General features: G+C 31.9%; 1 protein-coding gene across 1 annotated transcript in view; it reads right to left on the reverse strand.

Annotated features, from left to right (window-relative positions):
- The window catches only part of LOC143234858 (uncharacterized), a 51,640-nt gene that overhangs the window by 11,814 nt on the left and 12,316 nt on the right, over positions 1 to 27,510 (reverse strand). Inside the window, exons 2-5 of the mRNA XM_076472546.1 lie at positions 18,602 to 18,644; positions 17,405 to 17,601; positions 4,444 to 4,559; positions 2,491 to 2,606 (exon numbers count right to left, since the gene is read on the reverse strand). Of these exons, the coding sequence (XP_076328661.1) occupies positions 2,491 to 2,606; positions 4,444 to 4,559; positions 17,405 to 17,601; positions 18,602 to 18,644 (472 nt within the window). The remainder of the gene's footprint in view (positions 1 to 2,490; positions 2,607 to 4,443; positions 4,560 to 17,404; positions 17,602 to 18,601; positions 18,645 to 27,510) is intronic.

Raw genomic sequence — 27,510 nt, forward strand, 5'->3', positions numbered from 1 at the left:
GGAGAAGTAGTGTAATGGTTTGGGGGTGTTTTTCTGCTGAGGTGACAGGGGATATTTGTAAAAAAGGTGGAATAAGGGACCAGTGCAAGTACTATCAACTAACTAAACTAAACTAAACTAACGTGGCAGGGGTTCAGTTTAGAGAGAGAGAAATCAGAAGAGTTCTCTCTCCAACTGGGGTGTTCAGGAACTTTGTAGTTCCGACAAAGTACTATCAGATACTGATCCACCTTTTTATACCCAATGGTTTGAATATTATTGGTAAAGGATTCTAACTACAAAGTACATAATGAACTTAAATAATCAACCAACCTAAGCAGACATTTCCTAGCTAAGAAAGAAATTGTTACGTCATTCAACTTATGCAATGGCTCCCACAGAGCCTCAATCTCAACCCAACTGAGCAGATCTTGGATTTTGTAAATCAAAAACTTGACAAATCAAAAGTTACTTCCAAAGAAACTTTATGACAGTGTATTAGACATTTGGAGTAAAATCACATAAAAAATTTGAATAAATATGTTGCAACAATGCCTGAAACACTGTCTGCTGTTATTAAAGCAAAATGGGGACACACAAAATAATAACTGTTTACTGAACTCAAGCACTTCCACCGTGTTTCTTTGTACTAAATATGAAGATTAATAAAATGTTGATGTTTTACCTGTGTTTACCTTCCATTATTATGTTAAGATAGCCTGAAATCTAATTTTTGACTTTGTCCTAACACTTTTGCACAGTATTGTATATATATTTTTTTTTCTGCAAGAATATTGGGTAATTTAATTTTTTTATTTTTTTGAATTCTTGGAAGTCCTTTCAAGACAAATAAAATAAACCAGGATATTTCAATAAGCTGAGAAACTGAAATTAAAAATTGTGGTATTATATTAATTCAGGATATTTTTCAGTAATGTAGAATATTTCAATGACTTGAGCTTGTTTAATAAACCGAGGTATTTCAGTAATGTAGGATGTTTCAATAATCGGGGAAATTCTAATAATTCGAGACATTTAATAATACAGGACATTCAATAATTGTGTAAATTTTAATAATCGGTGACATTTCTATAGTCCAGGATATTTAAACATGTTACAATATAACGGTACATTTCAATAATTGTTGATTGTTTGTTTTCGAATTTTGCGCAAAGCTACACGAAGGCTATCACCACCCACTGCCAACTCTTGAGCTATTCTTTTACCAACGAATAGTGGGGATTGAGCATAAACATTATAACACCCCCACAGCTGAAAGGGCAAGCATGTTTGGTGTAGTGAGGATTCGAACCCGCGACCCTCAGATTACGAGTCGAGCGTCTTAACCACCTGGCCATGTCGGGCCAATAACTGTTGAAATTTCAACAATCTGAGATATTTCAATAACCTGCAGTATTTCAGTAATCTGAGATATTCAATAATTCAGAATATTTCAATCATCTAGAGTATTACATTAATCTGGGATATTTCAATAATACAGGATATCTGAATAATAGGAGGCATTTTAATAATATCAGTTTAATAATCCAAAGTATTCTTATAATATGTGATATTTAAATAATGTGATGTATTTCAATAGTGCTTGATACTTAAATGATGCAGTACATTTCAATACTCGTAACATTTTAATAATCATAAATATTTCACTAATCAGAGTGATTTCAAAAACTGCGTACATTTCAGTAATACATGATATTTGAATAACAGGGAGCATTTCAATTTATTCAAATGATTCTATATTACTATTCAATTTCATCATTATATCGAACCCCAGATTTAAGCGTTATTAATTCTTAAGTTTACTGCTAACCCACCGATAGAGAATCATGTTTCAAACAGCTACTGACTAACAATAATACTGTTGGAGTTAAATATGTTATTTTCAACTAATCTTTGTTTAATATGGAAAGGCCAGTTATTAAAGACAAAAGGAGTAGAATTAAAATATAGTACTTGAAATCTTACAACCATAAATGACACATCTAACACATCGTTTAAAAAGATCTTATGAATTTATTTCACGCAAGGGTTTTTTGTTTCTTTTATTTAAATTATAGTATTTGGATATTTTAAAGTAATCGTTATTGTGGTTAGCTTGTTTGCTTTTTTTGTTTTTTGAATTTCGCACAAAGCTACTCTAGGGCTGTCCCTAGCCGTCCCTAATTTAGCAGGGTAAGACTAGAGGGAAGGCAGCTAGTTATCACACCACCCACCGGCAACTCTTGGGCTACTCTTTTACCAACGAATTGACCGTAACCTTATAATGCCCCCACGGCTGAAAGGGCGAGCATGTTTGGCGCGACTGGGATGCAAACCCGCGACCCTCAGATTACGAGTCGCACGCCTTAACACGCTTGGCTATGCGGGGCCACTCGTGGTTAGCAATGTACGTGATCACTTAAGCCTAATTATCAGTTTGTAACTTTTATATTTTTAGAGCAAACTTCTGCGCATTAACAGACAGAATAAACACTCCAATATCTTACTTACCGTTGACGTTATCATGAGAAATTCCTGCTCGCAAAATATATTGATGGCCGACTGTGAGTTCAGTGACCTTCTTGTAATCTTCCATAAAGTTCAAGTATACATGAGACAATTTATTTCTTTAAAAGAAAAGAAAAAAAATTCTTAAAATAACATGTGTACACAATCAAGGTTTAATACTTTAAGCACAAGCATTGGATAATAACTCTGCAACAGTAGAGATATCATTTCTTCCAAAAACATGAAACGTACAGTTTATCTGTTTTTACACACCTCCGTCCGCCGCTAGTACAGCATCAAGTCTACGGATTTACAACGCTAAAATCAGGGGTTCGATTCTCCTCGGTGGACTCCGCAAATAGCTCGTTGTAGCTTTACTATAAGGAAAACACACACACACTACACACCTCCCTCCCGTGTCACAGCGGCTTGTCTACGGACTGACTTACAACGCTAGAAATCACTTGGAGAGTTTGTAATGTTCGAAATTTATAAATGTTTCTGGTCAAATTCAATAGTTTACCGATTAGTAGACGTTAATTCCTATTATAGTTTCCTAGGTCTATAGCGTACTGACTATAGCTGTCCAATAATATTCTCCTTTACCGTCTCTCGGCCGGCTGATTTTTTATATATATATATATATATATAAGAATCACGCGACAAAATTCTCGCACGTTTTAGTCAAACAATTATTGTTGATTCTTTCACTTTCAATAATTCTTTACAAATTTCGAGAATAGGCGGGACTTGCGCAATATACAATTACGAATATACCTCACAGGTAAAAAAGAAAACTATATAAAAACAAGTGTACGTGTTATAATAAATGTGGTAAATCCTTTACAAATTGAATACTTTGAACACAGTATTACTTTATCTTGATACATGGATATACTTCACTTGAATGGCTAAGCTAGCTCTATTCTTCTTCGCACATTAGTTTTTTTCCCCCGACGAAAATATCTAACGCCCTTGTAGAAATACTAAGTCTGAAGTTAATTAATTAAAGTTTGTAATGTTCGGAATCTATAAATGTTTCTGGTCAAATATCAGTAGTTTTCCAATTAATGAACGTTTGTCACAATTATAGCTTCTAAGGCTTACAGTATACTGACTACAGAAGATCAACAATATTGGACTGTCTCTTGATGTGCCGATTTATAAAGGCGAGGTTCTAGAGTGTTCAATTGTTAAGAATACTGGCAATCACTAGTATTTTATATACACCGTACATTGTTGATTCTTACGCTTGAGAATCTTCTACAAATTTATAAAAAAGGTGGGACTTACGTAATACATACTTCACGATATAATTTACACACATTTCTAAATATATATTAAGCTGAAACAAACAGATATTAAAATAATATTAAATTCGTTACAAATGAAACATTATAATGAAAGATAAGTTTAAATTTGGTTGCAAGTTGAAAAACTTATCGTGCACATAGACATTATTTATATCAAAGCGAAGAAGCTTTAATATTGGTGTTAGCTAGAGGGTCAAATCTAGCAATTTCGACTAGTTGATATGAGTCTCTCAATAAAGCATTATATACACTTCGCTTTGTCCTTTGCTAGTTAGTGTGAAGTATTTACTGAGAGAATTTACGGAATATCCAATGAGAGTTATCATGCCTGTTCTCTTATTTTATTACCTGGTGAATTACGTTTTTATTTATTTAATAAAACTAGTTGTTAAGCGAGGCGTACGTTTCGCAGTTTATGTTGAAATGTTTTATTTGAAATCATCCCATCTTGTTGTAGGGTCAGTGTTGAAACGTTGTGCGCTTAAGCCTATTATTTGCGTAACAGTGAGTATAACATGTACAATTATTATAAAATAAAGAAACTATTTTTTATGTTACATGCACCAGACTTTCAGATTATTTTCTTCATGTAAACTAAGCGAACTTGCCCAACAACGTAAGACGTTAAAACAATATAATTTACCTTGAATTTAAAAATCCTGACTTGCCACAGTTAATAATGAAGATTTTGTCGTTGAACACTTCCAGTGTTTTGTGTCTTCTCACTGCTACAGTCACAGATCTCACTTGGGAACTTCCCTTGTAAACAAAATAAACATGAAACTCGACAATACAATGAAATGAGCAAACTTTGCAGACCACATTTGTATTTTTGAAAGTTTAGTAACAAATAAACTATCAAATGAAATTTAAATACTCTTTAAGCAGTTTTAAAATGTTTTGAAAATTTCACAAAATGTGATGACATTATTTGACCAGATTTGTAATTATTGCTAAGCAGAATGCACACAATTTTGTTAAGTTACAGATATCAGTGTGAAGAAAAAAGGTCAGAGATCAGTCTTGATAACAAAATGAGGGCCAAAAGCAAAAAAAAAAAGAAAGAAATCAATGTGAAGATTCTAATCTTAAGTATGTTTTACTGGGGGATCCAAAACTCTTGGTTTTGAAACGTGGTATTACTTATCACACTTCTTACTTTCAGCTGTGAATGGGTTATAAATTCATATAATTTTCAAGAGACAAAAGGGAGCTTCTCAGCTCATCAGAGATGTTCCTTCTAGTTCCGCAAAAAAATTAACACTTACTACTCATGTTATTCATTCAATCTTTTCTTGAACTTAGTTTAATTTTCTGCCACCTCATTTCAAATTACAACCACCTTGTTTGAAATATAATACTGTCTAAACTGCAGATGTCTCCTACACTGTAAAATCTAACTTTATGACATCTTGTCCCATTGTTTTCTCTGCTAAACACAAAAAAGTTTAATGGACGTATATTATCAGTACCCTTAATAATATTATACATCCCAATTAAATCTCCTTCTATTCTTCAGATTCCTAGAAAAAACAAGTTAAAATATTTTAATTTCTCCTCTTCCTACCATCTCGCATATCATATTAGTGGCCCTTATCTGAACCTTGTCCAACAATTCAATGTCTTTCCGAGATAGGGAGCACATAACTGTACACAATACTCTAAATGAGGTCTTACAAGTGATATATAGAATGAAACAAAAATATCCCTCGCCTTGTATTCGATATTTCTATAGATGCTACCAAAAATCCTATTAGCCTCTTTGCTAGCTACAGTACGCTGTTAAGATTACTTAAGTGAATTTTCATCACAACACGAAAATCGTTTTCTTTAACCATAGTATTTAATGGATTCCCATTCAAATTCTAACAATAATTGGAATTGTTAAAATCCACATGCATCACCTTACATTTTTTATAGTTAAACATCAGGTGTCACATGTTGGTCCAACGCATCAATTGATCTAAACCTTCCTGTAAGTCTGCAGCGTCTTTGATACATTAAATCACCTCAAAAATCTTAATGTTATCTGCAAACTTCAAAACTGTCAGTCATTCCAAAGTCAACATTTTAATACAAATCACAAACAGCAAAAGACCCAGCACAGAGTCCTGAGGCACACCACTTGTAATTATGACCCAGTCAGATCTAACACCATTTATTACTGCTCTCTGCTTTCTACTTCCCAGTCAGTTTTCTATCAAATTTAATAACACTCTCCACCACATATTTACTTTCTGTAACAAGTCTTGTAACACACCTTATCATAAGCTTTCTGGAAATTAAGGTAAACCAAATTCACAGTATTTCCTTCATCAACTTTGCAGTAATATCGTAAAAAATGTCAGAAGATTTGTTAAACAAGACTTTCCCTTAATGAAACCATGCTAATGAAACCAAGTTATTTTAACTCACAATATTTTTTTACAAAAGCAGACTTTCACACACACGTAATTATCATTGTTTTAATGAGTATCTGTAATATTTTAATAAATATATTTTGACAGTATTTTCACATGTCATGAATGTCTAAATTTCATTATGTTGAAAACATTACTTTGTATATTTCAACATCTGTACTGAAAATAATAAATGAATGAGTTACTGCTTATCCATTCGTTATCTATAAAGACATCGATAACCGTCAAACACATCTTCAAACGAACACAAATCTTGTGAAAGTATGGAATACATAACTTCTTTCGATATTCTCTAGAACACTTAAAGTTCGCTTTCACAAATCATGCATATTATAATCAATAATCGTCCTACAACTAATTATAATAAATGAACGACTAACTGTTCAAGTTTACTATTATTTAAAATATTAGAATTTTAATCAGTGATGTCGAGAAAACCCACTTCTAGAAAAAAAATATATATGTAAAAACGGCTCGTTTGGGTTGAGAATTTTTTTTTTTTTTACGTAGTGGAGCGAACAACGTTTCGACCTTCTTCGGTCATCGTCAGGTTCACAAAGAAAGGAAGAGGTAACTGACCGAAAGCTGACCAAATGTTTGAAAGGGTTGTGTAACTGAGTGTCAGAATGTAGAGGGCGAGCTTAGATGTTTGAATATATAATTTTATATTATCTATTTTATTATTATTATTTATTAGATTATTTTTAATATAGGTATAAAGATGTTCCTTTGTATTGGTTCATTTTGGGCTTTAGTTGTTGTATAAGAAAGGCTTCTTTAATTTTGCATTTGTTTGTGTTTGTTTCTTTATTTAGTATTCGGGTGTTTACTATGGTTATATTGTGTTATTTGCAGTGTTCGAAAACATGTGAAAGTGACTTTTTGTGTTCTTTGATTTTGGTTTCTATTATTCTACTTGTCGTGGCAGTTATCACATTGTATTTTATAAACAATGTTGGTGTGGTGTTTGTCAGTGTAGTTTTTACATAGTATAGACCTTAGTTTTGTGCCTGGTTTTTCAATAAATTTGGCATTAACTGGAATGTCATATTTTGTTACTAGTTTTGCCAAATGTTGGTTATTTTTCTGCTGATGTCGGGAATATATGGTTTCGTGATTTTTTGATTCGTGAGATATGCTTACTTTTGTTAGTTGATTTTTCTTTCTGTCTAGGTGTGTGCGTATAATGTTTTCTACGGTTTGTGGAGGAAACTTATCGATGTTGTTGAAGTATTGTCTTATTTTGTCTAACTCATCGTTGATTTTATCTGGTGAGCATAGTTTTATGGCTGTGTTTATTTGGTTTCTTAGTATGTTGAGTTTTTTGTTTTGTTTCATGTGCTGAGTCCCAAGAAATGTATAGTCCAGTATGGGTGATTTTTTGGTGGATTTCTGTTTTGAATTATGTGTCGGTTCTTGTAATTTTGAGGTTAAGAAATGATATTTGATTGCTTTCTTCCTGTTCACATGTGAAGTTAATGTTGGGATGTATAGAGTTAATGTGATTGAAAAAATTAAGTATGTGTTCTGTAGATCTGAATCCCGCAACCGTGTCATCTACATATCTGTACCAGTATAGTGGTGGATGTAATGCTGTGTTAATTGCTTGTGTTTCAACTTGTGTCATAAAAATATTGGCTAGAACTGGTGATACTGGGTTGCCCATGCTTAGGCTATTTGTTTATATATAGTTGTGGTATTGAACAAAGTTTGTCTTCATCGTGGTGAATTCTATGAGGGTTGCTAACTGGTTGCTGGGAATGTCTATTGATTGGTTAGGGTCTCGGATATAGAGTTCTAAGGCTATCTTGCAGGCTTCAGTGGTTGGAACTTCTGTAAAAAAGGATATAACATCGAAACTGGCCATAAAATACTACTGAAATACACTCAAATACTAAAAAAGAAACAAATATAAACAAATGCAAAATTAGAGAACCCTCACTTTTACAACAACTAAAGCCCAAAATAAACCAATACAAAGGAACACTTTTATGCCTATATTAAAAATAATATGATAAATTCTTTGTGGACCTTTCTTTGTGAACCTGACGATGACCGAAGAAGGTTGAAACGTTGTTCGCTCCTCTAGATAAAAACGTTTTCTCAACCCAAACGAGACGTTTTTACATATATATTAGAATTTTCAAACTGTTTAAGATACTATTGGGAAATCACATAAAAACAAGTGACTTTGGTATGGTTGATCGTGCATGTTGTTTCTCCATTTTCTATTATATCTTTACAAAACTAACGAACTCTACAATCTCGAAATTATATTAAGTTAGAATACATATATAGACAGTTATTGCATGAAGAAAGGATTGTGACAACAGATGATCGAATACTAGACATGTAAAGCTTTCTTTAAAGTACCTTGGATATTCTGATGACACTTAACCCGCAGTTTAACAAGTCCGACCCATTGAACGTCACTGACAAACTTGGTCAAGAATGATATGTGAAGTGTAAAAATATATAAATTTGTTTTGATACAAAATAATTATCAGAGTTAATGTGCGATTTGTAAAAGTGTGAAGCAAACGTGTATTATGTTGGTATGTAGAAGTTGACTGAGTTTGACGAAAACATACCAGTTTAAAAGAATAGAAATAAATCATGATGAATCACAGATCAAATACACAGGGTCACAGTTCAATGTGTTTAATATTCAAAGCTTCTGACAAGCTTGTTAGAAAAATCTTAGGATTAGAATGGTGAAGTCTATTTTGCAATAACTTGATAACTAGTTCTAGGACCATAGGTTATAAATGAAGTTAAAGTTGTTGACAACGAGAACTATAGAAATTAATGTTTGTCATTTAACAAAACATCAATTATTATAAACATTATTTGTTTTTTTTATTACTCAGCATATGATTATTATATAGTGTGTCCAAAAACTACCAGTTTCAGTTTACTTGAAACAAAATAAATGATCGATTCTACTTAAATATGTTAAATTTCACTACTGTTTTAATTATCTTATGTTTCAAAATATTGTGTCTGTATATTTTATGAAGATTTCAAATGCTGTATGTTGAGATTATTAACAGTCGCCAGTTTTGATTTATCTATCATCCTCGATAAGTTTATTTTATGACAATTTAAATTTAAAAAAAAACGGTTTTATTTGCATAAACGTGTTTAACAGGATTTATTACACTGACAATCAATACCATAACAATTACACACAAAACATACTAATTTTCAAAAATATCTTGGGGAACATTAATCACCATGCTGGCATTCCCCTTTCCCAAAAGCAAATTCCCAAAGTATGCATTATCTTTGTCAACTAAAAATACGCGAGACATGTGCCTAAACCTAATTAGTTATTTTTAACAAATGTCCGTAAGATTTTTAACAAACCTGTTGTTTTTCTGCTTTCACAAGTAAACTAGACAAAAACATACTATTTCAACTTTATATCATTTGTCTAATAATTCGTTTTTCTACTACTAAAAATAACAAATGAATGACTTAATGTTAATTCATACATTTTATAGTGTTGTTGTTTTGAATTAAGCACAAAGCTACACAGTGGGTTATTCGTGCTCTGCCCACCACGGGTATCGTAACCCAGTTTTTAGCGTTATAAGTCCACAGACATGCCGCTGAGCCACTGGGTGGCCATTTTATAGTGAAAGTTCACAAAATATTGAAACTAACCCATATATCCATATGATCTTGAACGTGTCTCAAAGGTGAGTATACGGTCACAACTATACACTATGGCTATGGATGATGACCTCATTCTTTCAACATGCCATTGTTAGTTTGTTTTTTAATTTCGCGCGAAATTACACGAGGGCTATGGTAAATCCCACTATTCGTTGGAAAAAGAGTAGCCCAAGAGTTAGCGGTAGGTGGTGATGACCAGCTGCCTTCCTTCTAGTCTTACACTGCTAAATTAGGGATGGCTAGCGCAGATAGCCCTCGTATAGCTTTGCGCGAAATTCAAAAACAAACAAACTTGTTTACTAATGTATAAAATGCTTAAAATACCAAACTTATAATTTTTATAGATTATTCACTTTAAGTTTAAATCATACCATCTGACTAGAACTTTGCAGCCGTCATTCTGTGTCATTATCACTAAAACAAAATTAAAAGTTCTGTTTGAGCAGTATTAATTTAGTCAAGTTTTGAATGTTCTATTCTTAGGTGATCGTCATGTGGTCACTGACACGTAACAATTGAATCTAAGGTTAACCTTGAGCTTATCTAATACCAGCTGTATATCCTTGTTTTATCACATTATTAAATCACATAGAAAAATCACCTTCATACCGAAAATTAGTTGACAATGATAATCGTAAAAGAATCTTTAGGCAAAAATCAAATAATTATATTTTGAATATTTCAAGAGAAGCAGGAATGAGTACAAAGGTCGTAACTGGAAAAAAATAATTGTGTGCTTTATTTCTTATTCACTTTTCTATGTTTTAAGAAAAATATGTTTAAATAATTTGTTTGTAACTAGTAATAACCATTATACATATATAATGTATAATAATTGAATTGAGACTATGTTTTACCAAATACTAGTAAATTAAAACACAGTCAAGATAAGTCACTTTTAGTCTTAAAAACTAAAGATATTTTTTTATCGGACAGGGTAACATGAGTGCACAAGCGTTGCGTCATTATAACTTCTGCATTGTTAACCACACACAGCTGAAAGGTAAAAAATATATATATGTATAATGTTATGAAATTTAAGCTATTTGGTCTAAACATTATATTTTCATGTTATAATCTGTAGTCTTTCTAAAACGAAAAAGGCATAATTTATTTTCATTTCCTAATTTTATATGGTGGTCGAAACATTAGTCAAATCGAATGATCCCATACAAGTGAAAAATAACAAAATATAATGTTTTATCTTAAGAAACGTTTGATAAAAGTATTTAGACACCATAAGGGTTTCACATGTGAAATTTCAAATATTCTTCTAATGCATTAAAGTATTTTTAATCTTAAAATGAAAATTACTTTGCATGTCAGAAAGGCAACGAGCGAAAATTTAAAAAAGCGCGAGAAAAACATTGCTTGAAAAACCTTAAGATTTAAAGAAAAGTATGATATGTTGCGCTAAAAGCCTTGTAACGCTTACTGGTAATCTGCCAAATTTTGTGAAGATACAAGTACTAATTTAAAAATAATAGAAAGAGGTATAGTAACTGATGTTTTGTATCTATAATAATATATGACAAACACTGAATTGTATAATTGATGTTTCCAAACACTTTAGTCATTTGGTTTTTAATTTATGGTCACTGGACTAGCCAACCAGTTATTACCTGATAGACATGGTCATTCTAATCCTATTGTTTTTCAACCAAGATTGTAAGTATCCTCGAATATCAAACACTTCGGACTGTAACGATGTATACTTGATCTGTAGTTCGTCGTGCTTTATTTTTATTTCTTTAAACTGGTGTTTTAATCAAACTCTGTCTACACCAACATAATCCGTTTACTTCACACTTATAAATCACATCAACTCAGAACTGATTTTTGTCATTCTTAGCCTAGTATGTCAGTGATCTTAAATGAGTCAGACTTGGTAAACTGTGGGTTGAATTAAAAGTCGTCAGAATATCTGTCTGGTATTCGATCATCTCTTGTTACAATCCTTTCTTCGTACAATAACTTTCTATATGTGCGTTCTAGTTTAACCCAATTTCAAGATCGTAAGGTTCGTTAGTTTCGTGAAGATATAATAGAAAATGGAGAAACAACATGTACGATCAACCACATCAAAGTCACTTGTTTGTGTGATTTCCCAATAGTATCTTAAACCGTTTAAAAATTCTAATATTTTAAATAATGGTAAACTTGAACAGTTAGTCGTTCATTTATTATAATTAGTTGTAGGACGATTATTGATTATAATATACATGATTTGTGATGGCGAACTTTAAGTGTTCTGGAGAACATCGAAAGAAGTTATGTATTCCATACTTTCACAAGATTTGTGTACGTTTGAAGATGTGTTTGCCAGCTCTAATTACCTATATAGATAATAGACGGATAAAAAGCAAGTCATTCATTCATGATGTTACAAAAATAGGTACGTTCAAGAAGTCTTGAAATTAACGTAACCCTGTAACCGGAGCACTTTCAAAGGGTGAACCCTTCTTCAGTAGTAAGCTATTCATTTAATATTTTTAAATAGAAATGTGGGAATATGCAAAGTAGTGATTTCAACATAATTATAGACATTGTTGACTTGTAGAAATACTATCACGGTGTCTGTTAAAATCTTAAGGAAAATTGTTAAATGACGGTTTTAACAGAGACACTGATCGTATGTGATAAACTCGTTTTAGATATCGTGTGTAAATTATATTGTCAAGCTATAAAGCCAAATTAGTAAAGTTGTTATTACATAATAAACGTTTTATTGGCAATGTTAAATTAATATTTTGTTGTGTGTGTTTTTCTTATAGCAAAGCCACAACGGGCTATCTGCTGAGCTCACCACCGGGAATCGAACCGTTGATTGTAGCGTTGCAAATCCGTAGACTTACCGCTGTACCAGCGAGGATTATATTTCGTTGTAAAAAGTCAAATTAGTAAAATTGTTATTATAATAAAAGCATTATTAACGATTTAAAATATTGCCTAAAGTCAAATTAGTAGAATTATAAATTTTTAATTATTGCGAATACTGCCCTTTATAGAGCAATTTAAACCTATAATCATGTTGAGACATGTATCATGTGTGTGATAAAATGCATGTTGTGATATCTTTCAAACATTTTATGTTAATAATTAGTCTGACATTTTGTTATCATCATGCTACTAAAAATATTTAAGCACTGGATTGAATAAGGTTTATTTAAGATATAATTCTTTTAGAACAGAAAATATAGTTAACTAATGAATGAGACCTGAAAATCTTTAATCGTTTGATTGATATTTTAACAATAAATGTTAATTATTGTATCATCCTTTTAGGACTATTTAAATTGTAAGGAAATGCAATGTGCTTTTTAGGACAAATTAATTATAAATGATTTAGTTAACTAATGAATTAGTGTTAAGAAACCTTTTTAGGGCAGTTTAATTATATAGTGTAATTAACTGGCAAATTAGTGTTGAGCATCCTTTTTCAAGATTTGTTTTATTATAATGAATTAACTAACAAATTACAGTGAAGCATCTTGTTTAGGATGACTTAATTATAAATTATTTAAATAACAATCACATTCGTGATTAATTATAGACATGTTGAAACAAGTATTTAATGAGTCACTGTCATAACGGCCTAGTAATTCATCCTCTACTTTATTGCGGTAGCCTAACAACCTGTCTCTAGCAGTGTGCCCCTTGTAGTATATTTTTGAACTATGGGATCATGGCATGTGTCATGGCGTCCTAGCAACGCGTCCCTAAAGTTCAGATATTAATAACAAATTTGAACGAAATAAAAAGTAAAAGGTGAAAGTTCACATCTTGGTAAAATTTTTAACCGTGTGAAAAGTAAAAAGTTGAAGTTCGTGTCTTAGTAGCAAATTAGAATGGAATTAAAGCAAAATGCGAAGGCTTAGATCTTAATGCTACGCTTAGAAGCAAATATTGTCTTAAGCGTAAACCATTTTAATCTGGTGACAGCTGAGATTACACCACTACTGTGTCCTAATTTGAATTTAGTATGGGCTTTGTTATAAATTAAGGGCTCACATGATTCACCAAAAAGTTACTTTATATGCAACAGTTGTGTTGATTCATCATCTCAGGAGCTTTCTTACAGCTGTGGGCCCATATGATTCATCACACAGTCTGTTTGTGTTCGACATTAGCAAGTGATTCATCTCCTGAGAACATGGTGCGTAAACAGTTCCAAACAATTTACTTCAATAAATATAATTCGCGTAGCTCTAGAAAAAGAATTTCCTGTGAATTTCGTTCACTTACAAGAAATATGCTAGTTTTTTTAAGCGAGGATTTCTCTGTGATTACAAGCATTATTCAACAATGTCTCCATATAAAAATCGTCTGTTTGTCGTTATTACTCAAAATAATGTCACGGTTGAGAGTTCATGTTATAACAACTAAACTCCCTTTTCTGCATCTCCCAAGCACAGAATTAAAGAAAAGCTTCCTGAACACGCTGATAATGAATATTTTGATTGAAAAAACAAAAGGCTATTTTATTGTATTAGTGTTAAGATAAAAATAACATAAATTATCTTGCAGAATTACAAAGTTAAACATGACACGAGATATTTCTTGACACGAGCTTTAGAATGTTTGGATTTTATTAATTTGGTTTACAAGCCATTACCGTGTTTATTAGGATTTATATGAATATTAAAATTTTATTCGTAATATAATTAATGCTAGAATCTCTAAAGGAATTTATAAGGAACCCACAGCATTTTAAAAACGTTTTTAAAAACATGTTTTTGCCTCCAGGTTCCTCTTTTGTCCTTGGCCTCCTTAGTTGCAGAATAAATAACAACATGTGAGTCACACACATACATACAAAATAAGCAGCAGTATATTAACGTTGAGATAAATTCAACTGATATCTTTATATGTGACATAAAGAAAGGCTGTTTTCCTCTCATTGTTTTTCGTCGTCGTTGTTGTGTTGTTTTTTACAGTGGGTTTTATAACTGACATAAAACTTAATTTCTCAATATGATGCAACATGTGTATTCAACTGTAAGCTTGCGATGTAAAAATAATTGGATTAATACGAGAGTTTGAATCCTATAAACCAGTGGTTCTTAACCTTTTTCAGTGTTTGCACCCCTTTCAAATCAGTAATCATTTCTCGCATCCTCTGGAAACTTAAATATAAAAAAAGCTAAAAATATAAAGCATACTCTTATGTAAAAATATAGATTTGCTTTAATTATTCATGGGCATCCTCACACCCCCTAGGGGTGCGGGCACCCCTGGTTAAGAACCCCTGCTATAAACAATTACGAACAAAAGAAACGTAAAAATTAACCACGTAAAAACTGTTCGCTGACAAGTCTTGTGTATGTTGTTGTTTTTCTTTATTTTTAAAATATGTGTATAAGGTTCATAACCAGGGTAATTACTAAAAATTACATTCACAGAACGTTTGACCCATTTTATTTCTTTTTAACATTTCGATACACAAAACTTAAAATGATCAAGTGTATTTTTTGTTTATTAACAATTATCTGTGGTAAACCTTGTAACTGATGATCATAATTCAGTCTATAGAATATAATGAAACTAAATAGTGTAATACAACAATTAATTCTTTTCAGCGACTATTTATCTCGTAAAAACATCTAAAAAAAACATTATTTTAACTTGAATGAAATTCATAGTATACATTAATCCGGATTTATGTTCATTATTTTTGTTCTTCCAATATTTCGTAATTTAAGCATTCTTGAACATTTGAGTTGGAAAATAAACTATGCACTGTGTTGCTTATTTACCGGAGAATGTATAAAAACAAAACACACAAAAAACGTAAAAGATATTCTATACAGCTGCCAAACATTACAACTTGTACTGATTAACAAGCAAAGAAACGAGTTCGAAAAACGTGTTCCACAACAAATTGCCGGTACAAATAAATTATTTATGAAGACTTGAAGCCTCGGTGAAAATGAAACAAACGAATTGAAAATAGGTCATGTCCTCAGGGCTTTATTTACGAAAGCTAATGGGTAACTTTCACGAGGGGTTACAAAATAGTTAGTGAACACAACTCTCAACCAAACTGAAGTAAGACACGATTACTGAATTATAATTCTCACGTAGTTTCATGGCATACCGTTACATTGTACTTTCTGCCAGTTACGTTAATTCAGTCTTTTTTTTTTTTGGAGTGTGAAATATCAAGTTAAGAAATGTAATCCCCATTGTTGATTATGTAATTATATAGATATGCGCAACGAATTTAACAAGCAAAGTAAACAAAAAAAACAACTTATGATTATAATTTTTACAAGGAAAAACTAAATAAAATAAAAATTAAATATTTTTGATATGATATTTTATGGTAAAACATATGCAGGAAATCTTACGATTTTGTTCACTGTGATGAATGTTTGATTGAAGCTGAGACAGTCAAATATATATGATTAAGTTGTAGTACACAGTGTAAACAATTAAATTATATCGAGAAAGTAGATTTTATATAACTGTTGAGATGTCGACTTGGTGAACGTGTTTCAAAATAGATAGAATAATACCAAAACCGATGTGAACGTGTCTTAACATAGATATAATAATACCAAGAACGATGTGAACGTGTCTTAACATAGATATAATAATACCAAGAAAGATACTCGGACTCTTTCTTATCATTCTCGCGGTCATCATTACGCCTGACATTACATATACATAATTTATGTTGTAATGAGCTCTCGGAAAACACAAGTTCCACCTTAGGCCTCACATCTTGAGTATATTTCACAACATCTTCACATTATGTAGATTTTTTTCCAGGAGAACGTTCAAGCAGACCTTAACACAAAAGTCCATTGAAGCTGCATCAAAGGATTTGGCGATGGAATAGCACTGCTGTGATTATATTTTGTTTGGCCATCAATCTTATGAAAACAAACGGTGGTTTCTAGAAATCGCTGGAATCTAGTAGTTCTTCATATTTGAATATTATTTCATTTATCAGGAAGTGTGCTGAAGCCCATTGTAAAGTTTTTCTGTTTTGTTTTGTTGTGTTGTGTTTTTTTATGTGTGTTTGTTTGAGGATTGTCAAAGTTCTTGTTCCTAAGAATAACATTATCTTTGCCAAGAAGGGTGTTGTTCCCCATTGACTTGGCTTTTCTGCTGCAATAGTTTCTTTTTACTTCGATGTATAACATTAAAGGTCCTCTTCTTCAAAATTTAGTTCTTTAGTTCTGCATCGTTTAACGACATATTTATCTAATCACATTTCCTCGTATTGACACTGCACTATTGAACGGTCTGTGGTTCGCTATGAATAAAATACGTAATCCATGAAGATGCTATCTGTGGCATCATGACTCACATCAGCGGCGACACACCACACCACTCGCTTGTACAAATTAAAAATCAAACTATGGATACGTGGGAGGAATGATACCATTATAGACTAGACTAAAATAACACTCTTCAATTATTGTATAGATAAAAAAAAACAAAAAAACTCATAAATCTGCTTTTTAGATAATAAACTAAGAAAGATATACTTACTTGGCCTACTTGTATTCCACAGTAGTTTCGGTCTTTTGGGTCAGCTAAAAGGCTTATCTTTAGGGTAGTGTTCGTTGATCCTGTTCCATAAGAAATACAGGGAAAACGTCGGAAATCCTCAATGTGAACAATGCCGTGAAAGGGGAATTCTGTTACAACCATGATAGTCATTTCTCCTCGTTCACAGTTTGCTGTCACTGTAAGATATTTTTACATGGATCACTATTCGTCAATACCTGATAAAATAGTATCAAAAACGCGGAAAGAAAATGGCGTGTTTTTTTTTTTCCTTTTACAATGAACATTATGATGTGCAGAAATAGCATCCAGTGGGACTAAATGAACGGTGGTGCGGTAAACCCCTTCAGATTTTAAAGAGCTTTTTCTTTTGTCAAGGTAACAAGTAAGATAAGTAGTAATGGGCAAGAAAAGGATGAGAATTTGGTATTATCACTTCTTTCGGTGTAGGTTATTAAAGTTTTATGTATAATGTCAGCATTCGATTTAGGGCTGACTCATGATAGAAAATATAACATGTCCTCTAAAGATTTAAAGTTTTTTTTCCATCTGGCATCTATATTGTTCAAAAAATACTTTGCATTATAACTTCCTAATGTTATAGTGGTGGTGGTGGTTGGGAAAAGGTTGAAAATTAAAAAGGTGTAGTAATTTATGTAAAAAATACTGTTGCCTTGTCCCTTTCTACTTGTCTTTTCAAAATAAATCTATCCTAGATATCTTTTAAAACTTCTGGGCCATACTGATATAGATAGACAAACATGTAGAGGGTATAGGTATATAATTCACAGAATTTACGTTTCATTATTTGAATATTATGTGAGAAATGCCCGGTACTTTTCTGAAAGTAAACTTGCTTATACCTAAAATATTCATTATTAAAGTAACTGACTATTATATTAGTGACACAAATTATTTGAATTTATTTTAAAATTACCCTCGCTCTGCACGTTAGCTTCTCAATTTGTCACATCTTATTATACAAACGGACAAGAAATCAACTTATGTTTTAGGGCTTTTTTAACTTTCAACTACATTTCTTTTTACTTTTTATAGTATGTGTATTTTACTTTTACACAGATTGTTTGGAGCAGATAGCCCTATCGTTTTGTGCCAAACAACACTAGCAACCAAAAAACTATCCATTAATGTGAATTCAAACAAAAGAATAAAACTTACCAGTTGGAGAAAATTCTACATTTTCTGGAATTTGACCTTGTACCTGTGAGGAAGGAAGGAGGATCAGCTACTTAACAGATTAAGATCTGAATAATACAATTACTTTAAAAATGGAGTAATTGTTTAAAAGATTCAAGTTAATAATATGACGCACTAATCGTATTTGGCGTTAAGTAAACAAGAGAGGCGTGTGTGTGTGTGTGTGTGTGAATGTAGTGTTCTTAATTAGAAGCGTCAACATGGAACGGCAAAACAAGTAGTTACAGTTACATGTTGGAAGGTTTGTTTGTTTGTTTCTGAATTTCGCCCAAAGCTACTCAAGGGCTATCTGCGCTAGCCGTCCCTAACTGAACAGTGTTAGGCTAGAGGGAAGGCAGCTAATCACCACCACCCACCGCCAACTCTTGGGCTACTCTTTTACCAACGAATAGTGGGATTGACCGTCACATTATAACGCTTCCACTGCTGAAAGGGGGAGCATGTGTGGTGCGAAAAGGATTCGAACTCACGACCCTCAGATTATGAGTCGAACGCCTTAACCCACCTGGCCATGCTGGGCCATGTTGGACAGAGTTCTTGTACTTGAGCTAGAAAGAAAAGGAAGTTTAACTTGCACTGGATAACAGAAAATGTCGTAAATAATTAATTTTCTCGAAACATCACGTTTAGAATAAAGAAGTGCTTTCAAAGTTATGGTCTACTGGTGTTGTACCAATCACGGGTATCTAAACCAGGGTTTTAGCGTTATAAGCCTTCAGATTTACTGCTGAACCACGGGTGGCGAGAAGAATGTAAAAGGTGGAATTGCATAGAATAAATTTTACAGTGCTAAAATTTGGGTTTCAGTTCCCTGCGATGGACAGAGCGCAGTTAACCAATTGTGAAACTTTGCGCTAAGACAACAATAACAACCAAAATATAATTATAAACACTTAATAGATTAAATTATTATTTACAATAAAAATAAATTAGAACAAAAATTCCATTCAGATTATATCGTTATCGTTTCCAGAGTACCGATTTTAATCTTTATTGTTTTTAAACCAATGTTCTACAGTCCACACACATAAAAACTAGAAAGTTTGTCTTCTGATGTCCAACAATTTTAAGAAGCAAATGAGGCCAAAACAGCAAGTGTGGCTGAACTTATAATATGACAACTATAGAAAAAAATATATATATTACTAATTATAATAACGATAACAAAAGTTCAATTACTAATTTCTATTTGTAATAATAAAATAGCCCCCAGTTAAGAATTTCCAGGTACAATCAGGTCGAAGGGTGACCTTGAGTGACCTTAGCCTATTTGTATTAAAATTAAGTTCTATACTACTTAACCACAAAAAGTTAGAATTCTTGTTGTTTCAAATAGTGACAGAAGGCTTTTATGGTATAAGATTTGGTATAAGGTTATAACAACATATATTAAATGCTTTTTCTAATCAGTTTAAGAACAATTTATATATATTATTCTAATGCGTCGAAATTTGACAAATGTGTATATATATACACACACACACACATTGCAATTGATCGGCATTGTTATATAACCACAAGAAATTGAATATTTATCCCACTAAGATATACTCTTTTTTTCCCCAAAGTTCCTTTAAAGCTAGAAACAATCTATAGCAATATTGATACTGTGAATGATACTCTCCCCGCCAAACATTTTCGTAAGTCATTCGTTAAAAGTAAGATATAATTATAACACATGTAATTGTTTTTGTAGTTTTTTCGTTTTCTTCCTTATATTCAAATGTAATTGACGGTCAGACACCCTTTTTTTACAAAGGATAATATTCTGTTATTAGAATGTGTCAGAATTCAACAAAACATATAGAGTTGTGGTCTAAAACAAAGGAACACGGAATTCATATTGGAAAAAAAAGGTTTTACAAACTTCCTTGTAAACAATATTTCCACTTTCAGAGAGGTCAATTTTAACCGACTGAATGACCTTGGATAGAACTGACTGTGAGGATAAATTGGCTCAGCTGAGTGTAACCACAATGTACAGATTTCTATTGTCACAAATTACATATATTAAGCCTTAATTCTAGGCTTATTCATAAGCGTTAGGCATTTACGTCACAGATACTCTTTTTAATTTCACCTTTATGAGAGAGAAAATAAATTTGTACTATATATAATCATTAAATAGTTCATTCGATGTGTAACATGCGTGTGTTTATAGTTAAGCACAAAGCAACACAATAGGTTATCTGTGCCCTGCGTACTACGAGTATCAAAACCTGGTTTATAGCAGTTATTCCGCAAACATATAAATTCCACAGTGGTATGAAATTATGAGTTGGGCATAAGTTGTAACATTATTCATACACCTAAATTATTTTAGGTTATTTTATAGTTGATTGAAAATGACTCAAAACTCCTACAAAAATATAGTGTTTCTATTTTTGTCCTAAGTATGCTAGTAATGATAAAGTACATTAATTATATGTATACACCATGTAATGAGAGAAGAAACTGGGTAAATTCCCATCAGTATTACTAGTTGTAATACCCACTGACTTATCTATATTTAGCCATCACTGAATTTATGAAATTTATGAATTTTAAAAGAATAATAACTTCTTTATTTACACAACCAGAATCATTCCTAGTTGATCAAATAATATTTGACAAATCCAAATGCAAAAATCTAGGAGGAGTTAAAGGACAAACAAATAAATTTATTTAAATTATAGTAAGATGACCTTATTACACTTGGGTTAAATACAGAGTAACCTGTTTTATAGGACACTTAGTCTGTGAACCTGAAGGTTATTGGTTCACTTCCATTTACCACAAAAACGTGGAGTCGTGAATAGGCCATAAAAGTGACAATAAACTCCCAATCTTTGATAAGACAGAAGTAACCCAAGAGTTGGCGGTGAGTACTGTTGACAAGTTGCCTTTCCTTCAAGTCTATTTGTTCAAACCTAGGAACGGTTATGCGCATATTCCTGAAAAACAGCAATAGAAAAAGAGATGAGACTAGCAATAGGATAAAATGATGTGATGAGGGAACAGGAATGTTGATGATGAAAGATTAGATTACTGGGACGGTTGGAGACGACCTTAAACGTCATAAACTGCGTCACTTTGGGCAGTTGCACCTAATGGCTAAGCTTCTTTGTTAGCATTTTACTAACTTGTAGTATAACGTTTTAGAATACAGCCACGCATGTCTATCTGTTTAAGTTAAAAAAAATATCTAAGAAAATTATTATTAAAAAGTAATACACAGATATGTAGGTGTACTTTTCTGCCAGTTCTCAACGATTTGAACATCATATATTTCAACAGAAGTTGAATTAAATGATTTTCAATCTGAAAGTATGATAATCATTAGGCCTGTCACCAACTATTTTCAAAGCAATCCTACATTTTACTTAAACATTAATGATCCAGTTTTTCTAAAGAGGTGAAGTACACCATCCACGGAGGGTCGAAATGGATTTTGCCAGGAGAACCCAAAAATATCAACGAAAAGAAACAAAATAATAATAAATTTTAACAGTTTAAATATTTCTGCTAGTACTTTAGTATTAGTGTGAAAGAAAAGACCCCGAGAAAAGTAATGCTGAGTTGGGGGCGCCACTACATATAGTTTAAAAACTACTGCATGATTAATGAATTATTTTAAACCATATTTTTATAATCAAATATTAAATTTGATGGCGATAGAATGCTACCGATTTTTCTAATTCCTACTTTACTTATGTTCAGATAAACACAAACATTTCCGATACACATAGTATATCAGGCGTGAGTCATTCTTAAGTATAGTACGTAATAAAATAGAAAAAGTTCAAACTTGTAGTTAACAACATGAATAGTTTATTTGAGCACTGTTATTATAAGTGTGATCAGCTTATACATGCAGAATTGTAACGTAACAAATTTTAGTAGTTCAAACTTCTAGTAAAAGCGTGAACAGTTCATTCGCATACTGTTGTAATAAGAGAGAACAGTTCAAACTTCAAAAAAATATGAACACTTTATATTTGAGTATTGTTGTGATAAATGTGAGGAGCTCGTACATGTAACGTCGCAAAAGTGAGAACACTTCCAAGTAGTTGTAAAAAAATGTGAACCTTTCATACGTGCAGTGTTGTAATAAGTATGAGTAATTCATCTATAGTGTTTTAACAATTGAGAAAAGTTCAAACCTGTAGTAAGAAATGTTAATACTTAAAAGGTTTATTGTTGTAAGAAGTGCGAGCTGTCAAACCAATTAACCATTTTTTATAGTAGTAACATTATAAGCAAAACGAAATGATTCTAACAGCAATCATTCTCAGTAGTATTAATAGTAGTGTGTATATATTTTACCTGTGATTATTTTATAAACAGGGTGAAAATTCGTTACAACTGCTTCATTTTGTCTTTATTCGAAGTTCAGATATCTCATATCCTAAGGAAGGGCTAATGGATTAACCTACTAACTCTTTATTACGGAACTTTTAACAGCTGAAACTACAAAAGCATATATCTTTTTGAGAGAAAGGAATGTTTTAAAGCAGGTTACTTATTAAATAGTTTTACCCACAAAAATATCCTGATGTTTCTTCATAGATCAACTAACAAAGTCCTTTGTTGAGCATATCTTTGATTAAATAACTCTCAAAATCTCTGCTTCTAAACATTGTACGAATTTCCAAATTAAGCCCACATACTATAAAAACTGACTACAACACACAGAATGAACAAACTGTTTACAGAATAAAGGAAACAAAATATGTCTACGTCACAAAGACTACAAAATCTGTTCACAAAATAAAAAATATAAAAAACTACATCAAACAATATCTTAAAAACATCTATGATACAGGTTATAAGCACTATTTTAAATACATAAATAGTTCAAGGAATACAGACAATAAAATCTGGTTTCCATTTTTCTACTTGTTTTTTCCAATATAGAAGTTGTGGCAGTTATCACATTGGATTTTATAAATAATGTTGGTGTGGTGTTTGTCAGTATAGACCTTAGTTGGAGAAACAAGTAGGAAAATGGAAACCAGATTCAAAGAACACAAAAACTTACCATCACACGTTTGGGAACACTGCAAATCAAATAAAAACACAACATAACCATAGAGAACACCCAAATAATAAATAAAGAAACAAACATAAATAAACGCAAAAGTAAAGAAGCCTTACTTATACAACAACTCAAGTCCAACATAAACCAATACAAAGAAACACTTTTATACCTATATTAATAAATATAATCAAACATTTAAGCACGCCCCGAGATGTTGGATATATTTATTAATATAGATATAAAGGTGTTCCTTTGTATTGGTTTATTTTGGGCTTGAGTTGTTGTATAAGTAAGGCTTTATTTAATTTTGTTTGTTTATTTAATATTCGGGTTATGTTGTGTTTATTTGATTTGCAGTGTTGGAACAGGTGTGAAAGTGACCATTCGTGTTATTTGAATCTGGCTTCCATTTTTCTACTTGTTTCTCCAATATAGAAGTCGTGGCAGTTATCACATTGTATTTTATAAATAATGTTGGTGTGGTGTTTGTCAGTGTAGTTTTTACATAGTATGGACTTTTGTTTTGTACCTGGATTTGAATAAATTTTGGCATTAACTGGAATGTCGTATTTTGTTACTAGTTTTTGCCAAATGTGATCGAAAATAATTAAAAAATCACCCATACTGGACTATACATTTCTTGGGACTCAGCACATGAAACAAAACAAAAACTTAACATACTAAGAAACCAAATAAAGACCGCCATAAAACTATGCTCACCAGATAAAATTAATAATGAATTAGACAAAATAAAACAATGCTTCATCAACAAGTTTCCTGCACAAACCGTAGAAAACATTATATGCACACACTTAGACAAAAAGCAAAATCAGCTGACATAAACAAATATATCCCACGATTCAAAAAAATTACGAAAAAATTTACTGCTGCATACCATATATTCCCGATATCAGCAGAAAAATAACCAGCATTTGGGAAAAACTAGTAACAAAATATGACATTTCAGTTAATGCAAAATTTATTCAAAAAACAGGCACAAAACTAAGGTCTATACTATGTAAAAACTACACTGACAAACACCACACCAACATTATTTATAAAATATAAAGTGATAACTGCCACGACTTCTATATTGGAGAAACAAGTAGAAAAATGGAAACCAGATTCAAAGAACATAAAAAAGTCACTTTCACACGTTTTTGAACGTTGCAAGTCAAATAAACACAACATAACCAGAGAAAACATCTAATTACTAAATAAAAAAAACAAACGTAAAATTAAATAGCCTTACTTATACAACAACTCAAACCCAAAATGAACCAATACAAAGGAACACCTTTATACCTATATTAATAAATATAATCAAACATCTCAGCACGCCTTCTACATTCCTACACTCAATTACACTACCGCCTTCAAACATGTGGGCAGCTATCAGTCAGTTACCTCTTTCTTTTTTTTGTGAACCTGACGATGATCTAAGGTCGAAACGTTGTTCTGTACTTTATTTTAATAATAGTTTTGATACCCATACCAGCCGTCTTGAGATACATTTTTACTTCAAGTGGGTTTTTCGTCATCACGAAAGACAAACTGTTCACGATATAAGGGCTATAAAAAACTGTACACGATTTTAAGACTAAAGAAACTGTCTCTGACACAAACCATAAAAATGTTCTCAGCACAGACTATAAAAACTGTTTCCAGCATAAATAATATAAAAGCTGTTAAGAAAATATAGTCTAGGAAATTGTTCACCGCATAAAAAATGTAAAAACTGTCCACGATATAAGGGTTATAGAAACAGTCTGTGATTAGATTGTGGGTGGTAGGTAGATGATGACCGGCTGCCTTGTTTCAGGTCAGTATTGTTCAAATTTGAGAATGCAGCAAATAAGTTTATTAACTTTGATATAAATACCAAATACAAATGTTTTGAATAAAAAGTGCACATATACCTAAACGAGTTTTTGAGGCACTGATAAGATAATTGATCATCAGCCTGCTACCAAACACTTCTTTCGTGATGACGTGAAACCTACTTCAAGTAAAAATGTATCTCAAGACAGCTGGTATGAGTATTAAACTTGATTAAAACTAATGTCCTTCTTAGATCATCTTCAGGTTAAAGATGGCCTAAGAAGATCGAAACCTTGTTCTGTATTTCATTTTAATTAAAGTTTTAGAACTCATACCAGCCATCTTGAGAATACATTACAACAGTTCTTTTTCCTGAGTTTCTTCAAACTATACATGAAACAGTTAGTAATAGCAGCTTCTTGTATGTATTCTGCAACTGAAAACGAACAGGAAACCCAAAATGAATCTGCTTTAAAGCGAGACCAATTTTGTGATAACCTTCACCTCCTGTTGACAAATATTTTGCCTTATTCCTTCTCACACCCACCAGATACGAAAGGCACGAATAAGAAAAAGAGTTCAGACCATGACCGACTGAACGCTGAACGAAATTATCGATGATTATCTAGATAGGTGGACCATACTATATTGTGAACTTCTAGTCAACATCATCTTAAAATCTTGGTCAAAGATTTCAAACACAAGAAGACTACAAAACCACCGTCTTATGTGATCAGTATAAACTACTAGGTTTGTAAACTTAGCCTCCAGCATCACCGATTCTTTTTCAACAAGACAACGTAAAACCCTTCCCAACGTCATCATTTCTCCTTCAACTAGATAAAAGACTTATCTTAATACTATCTCTTCTTTTTTTCATCTAGATATATTAAATATCTTCGAATAAAGAAAACAAAGTGATCAGAAGAAAATGAATAATTAATATGAATTTCACTGATCGGAACGGTTTGATCAATACCGCGTTAATGTCCATGTGAAAAGATAATTTTGGCACCTGTTATGAATAAACTTGTCTGTTAACTTTGTTTATAATTCATCATTTGAATGAATCATAATCTACTTTAACGGTATACATTAAACTCCAGAATACGCTGTCAACATTAATATGTGATTAAACTTCATTCTTAATTTTTTTACTGTACTATTTATTCACCACCATGATTCTTCTTTCAGTTTTCCGTATTTCTAGTATATTTGTAATTCTTTAATAATAATAATTAACAAAAGAAAAAAAAGCATTATTCATTTAAGATCCTTACTTTTGGATGCGTAGGATTAAAGTTCAAAAGGTTGTGTCGGAAATTAATCGAAATCCTGAAAAATCACATTTAATTATCCGTGTTATTTGTTCGTATCTATTTTTCAGTAAAAGACTGAAAGTTATGAAGAGTTTCTGGTGCTGAATGTTTCCTGAGCTAACAACAGAAGTGCAAAAAAGCACACCATGTTAATTACCGGATATACATGGCAGAGTAAAATTAAAATGGATATTAGCGAAGATCAACCTGGTTTAGACAACAAATGAGTTATGGTTCCCTTACTTCTTCCCGTATTTATACATATCGCTGTTAACATAGAAAATATCTCCCCCGAACGCTGGGATCTAAAAAACTTGGAAGAGCTGTAAAAATTTAAAAATAAATTAATTAATTGCTATGAAATAGATATCCGTTTGTTTCAGAGCAATACTGCATTAGGCTGTCTGCTGCTTCCTTCGCTTGAATTTGAACCCTAGAATTTAGTGTTGTAAATTTATTACTGTTTTCTGGGGAATAAAATATTTCTGAAAATAATGGAACTACAGTATGAACATGTTTTCAAAACGGAAGTATACTTCTTTCAAATAGAAGGCTGAATCGAAAGCAATACCAAAATAATACAGGTGATTTTTTGAGTTACCCAAAAGAAAATTAAAATATCATATTATCCGTGTGTTTTTCAGGTTCACTTTTTTAAGAATTTGTAAGGTATAGATCTGTTCAAGTCAAAGCTTATATTTGAACTCTTG

This window comes from Tachypleus tridentatus, chromosome 12 (genome assembly GCF_004210375.1).
Source record: "Tachypleus tridentatus isolate NWPU-2018 chromosome 12, ASM421037v1, whole genome shotgun sequence".
NCBI classification, from domain to species: domain Eukaryota; kingdom Metazoa; phylum Arthropoda; class Merostomata; order Xiphosura; family Limulidae; genus Tachypleus; species Tachypleus tridentatus.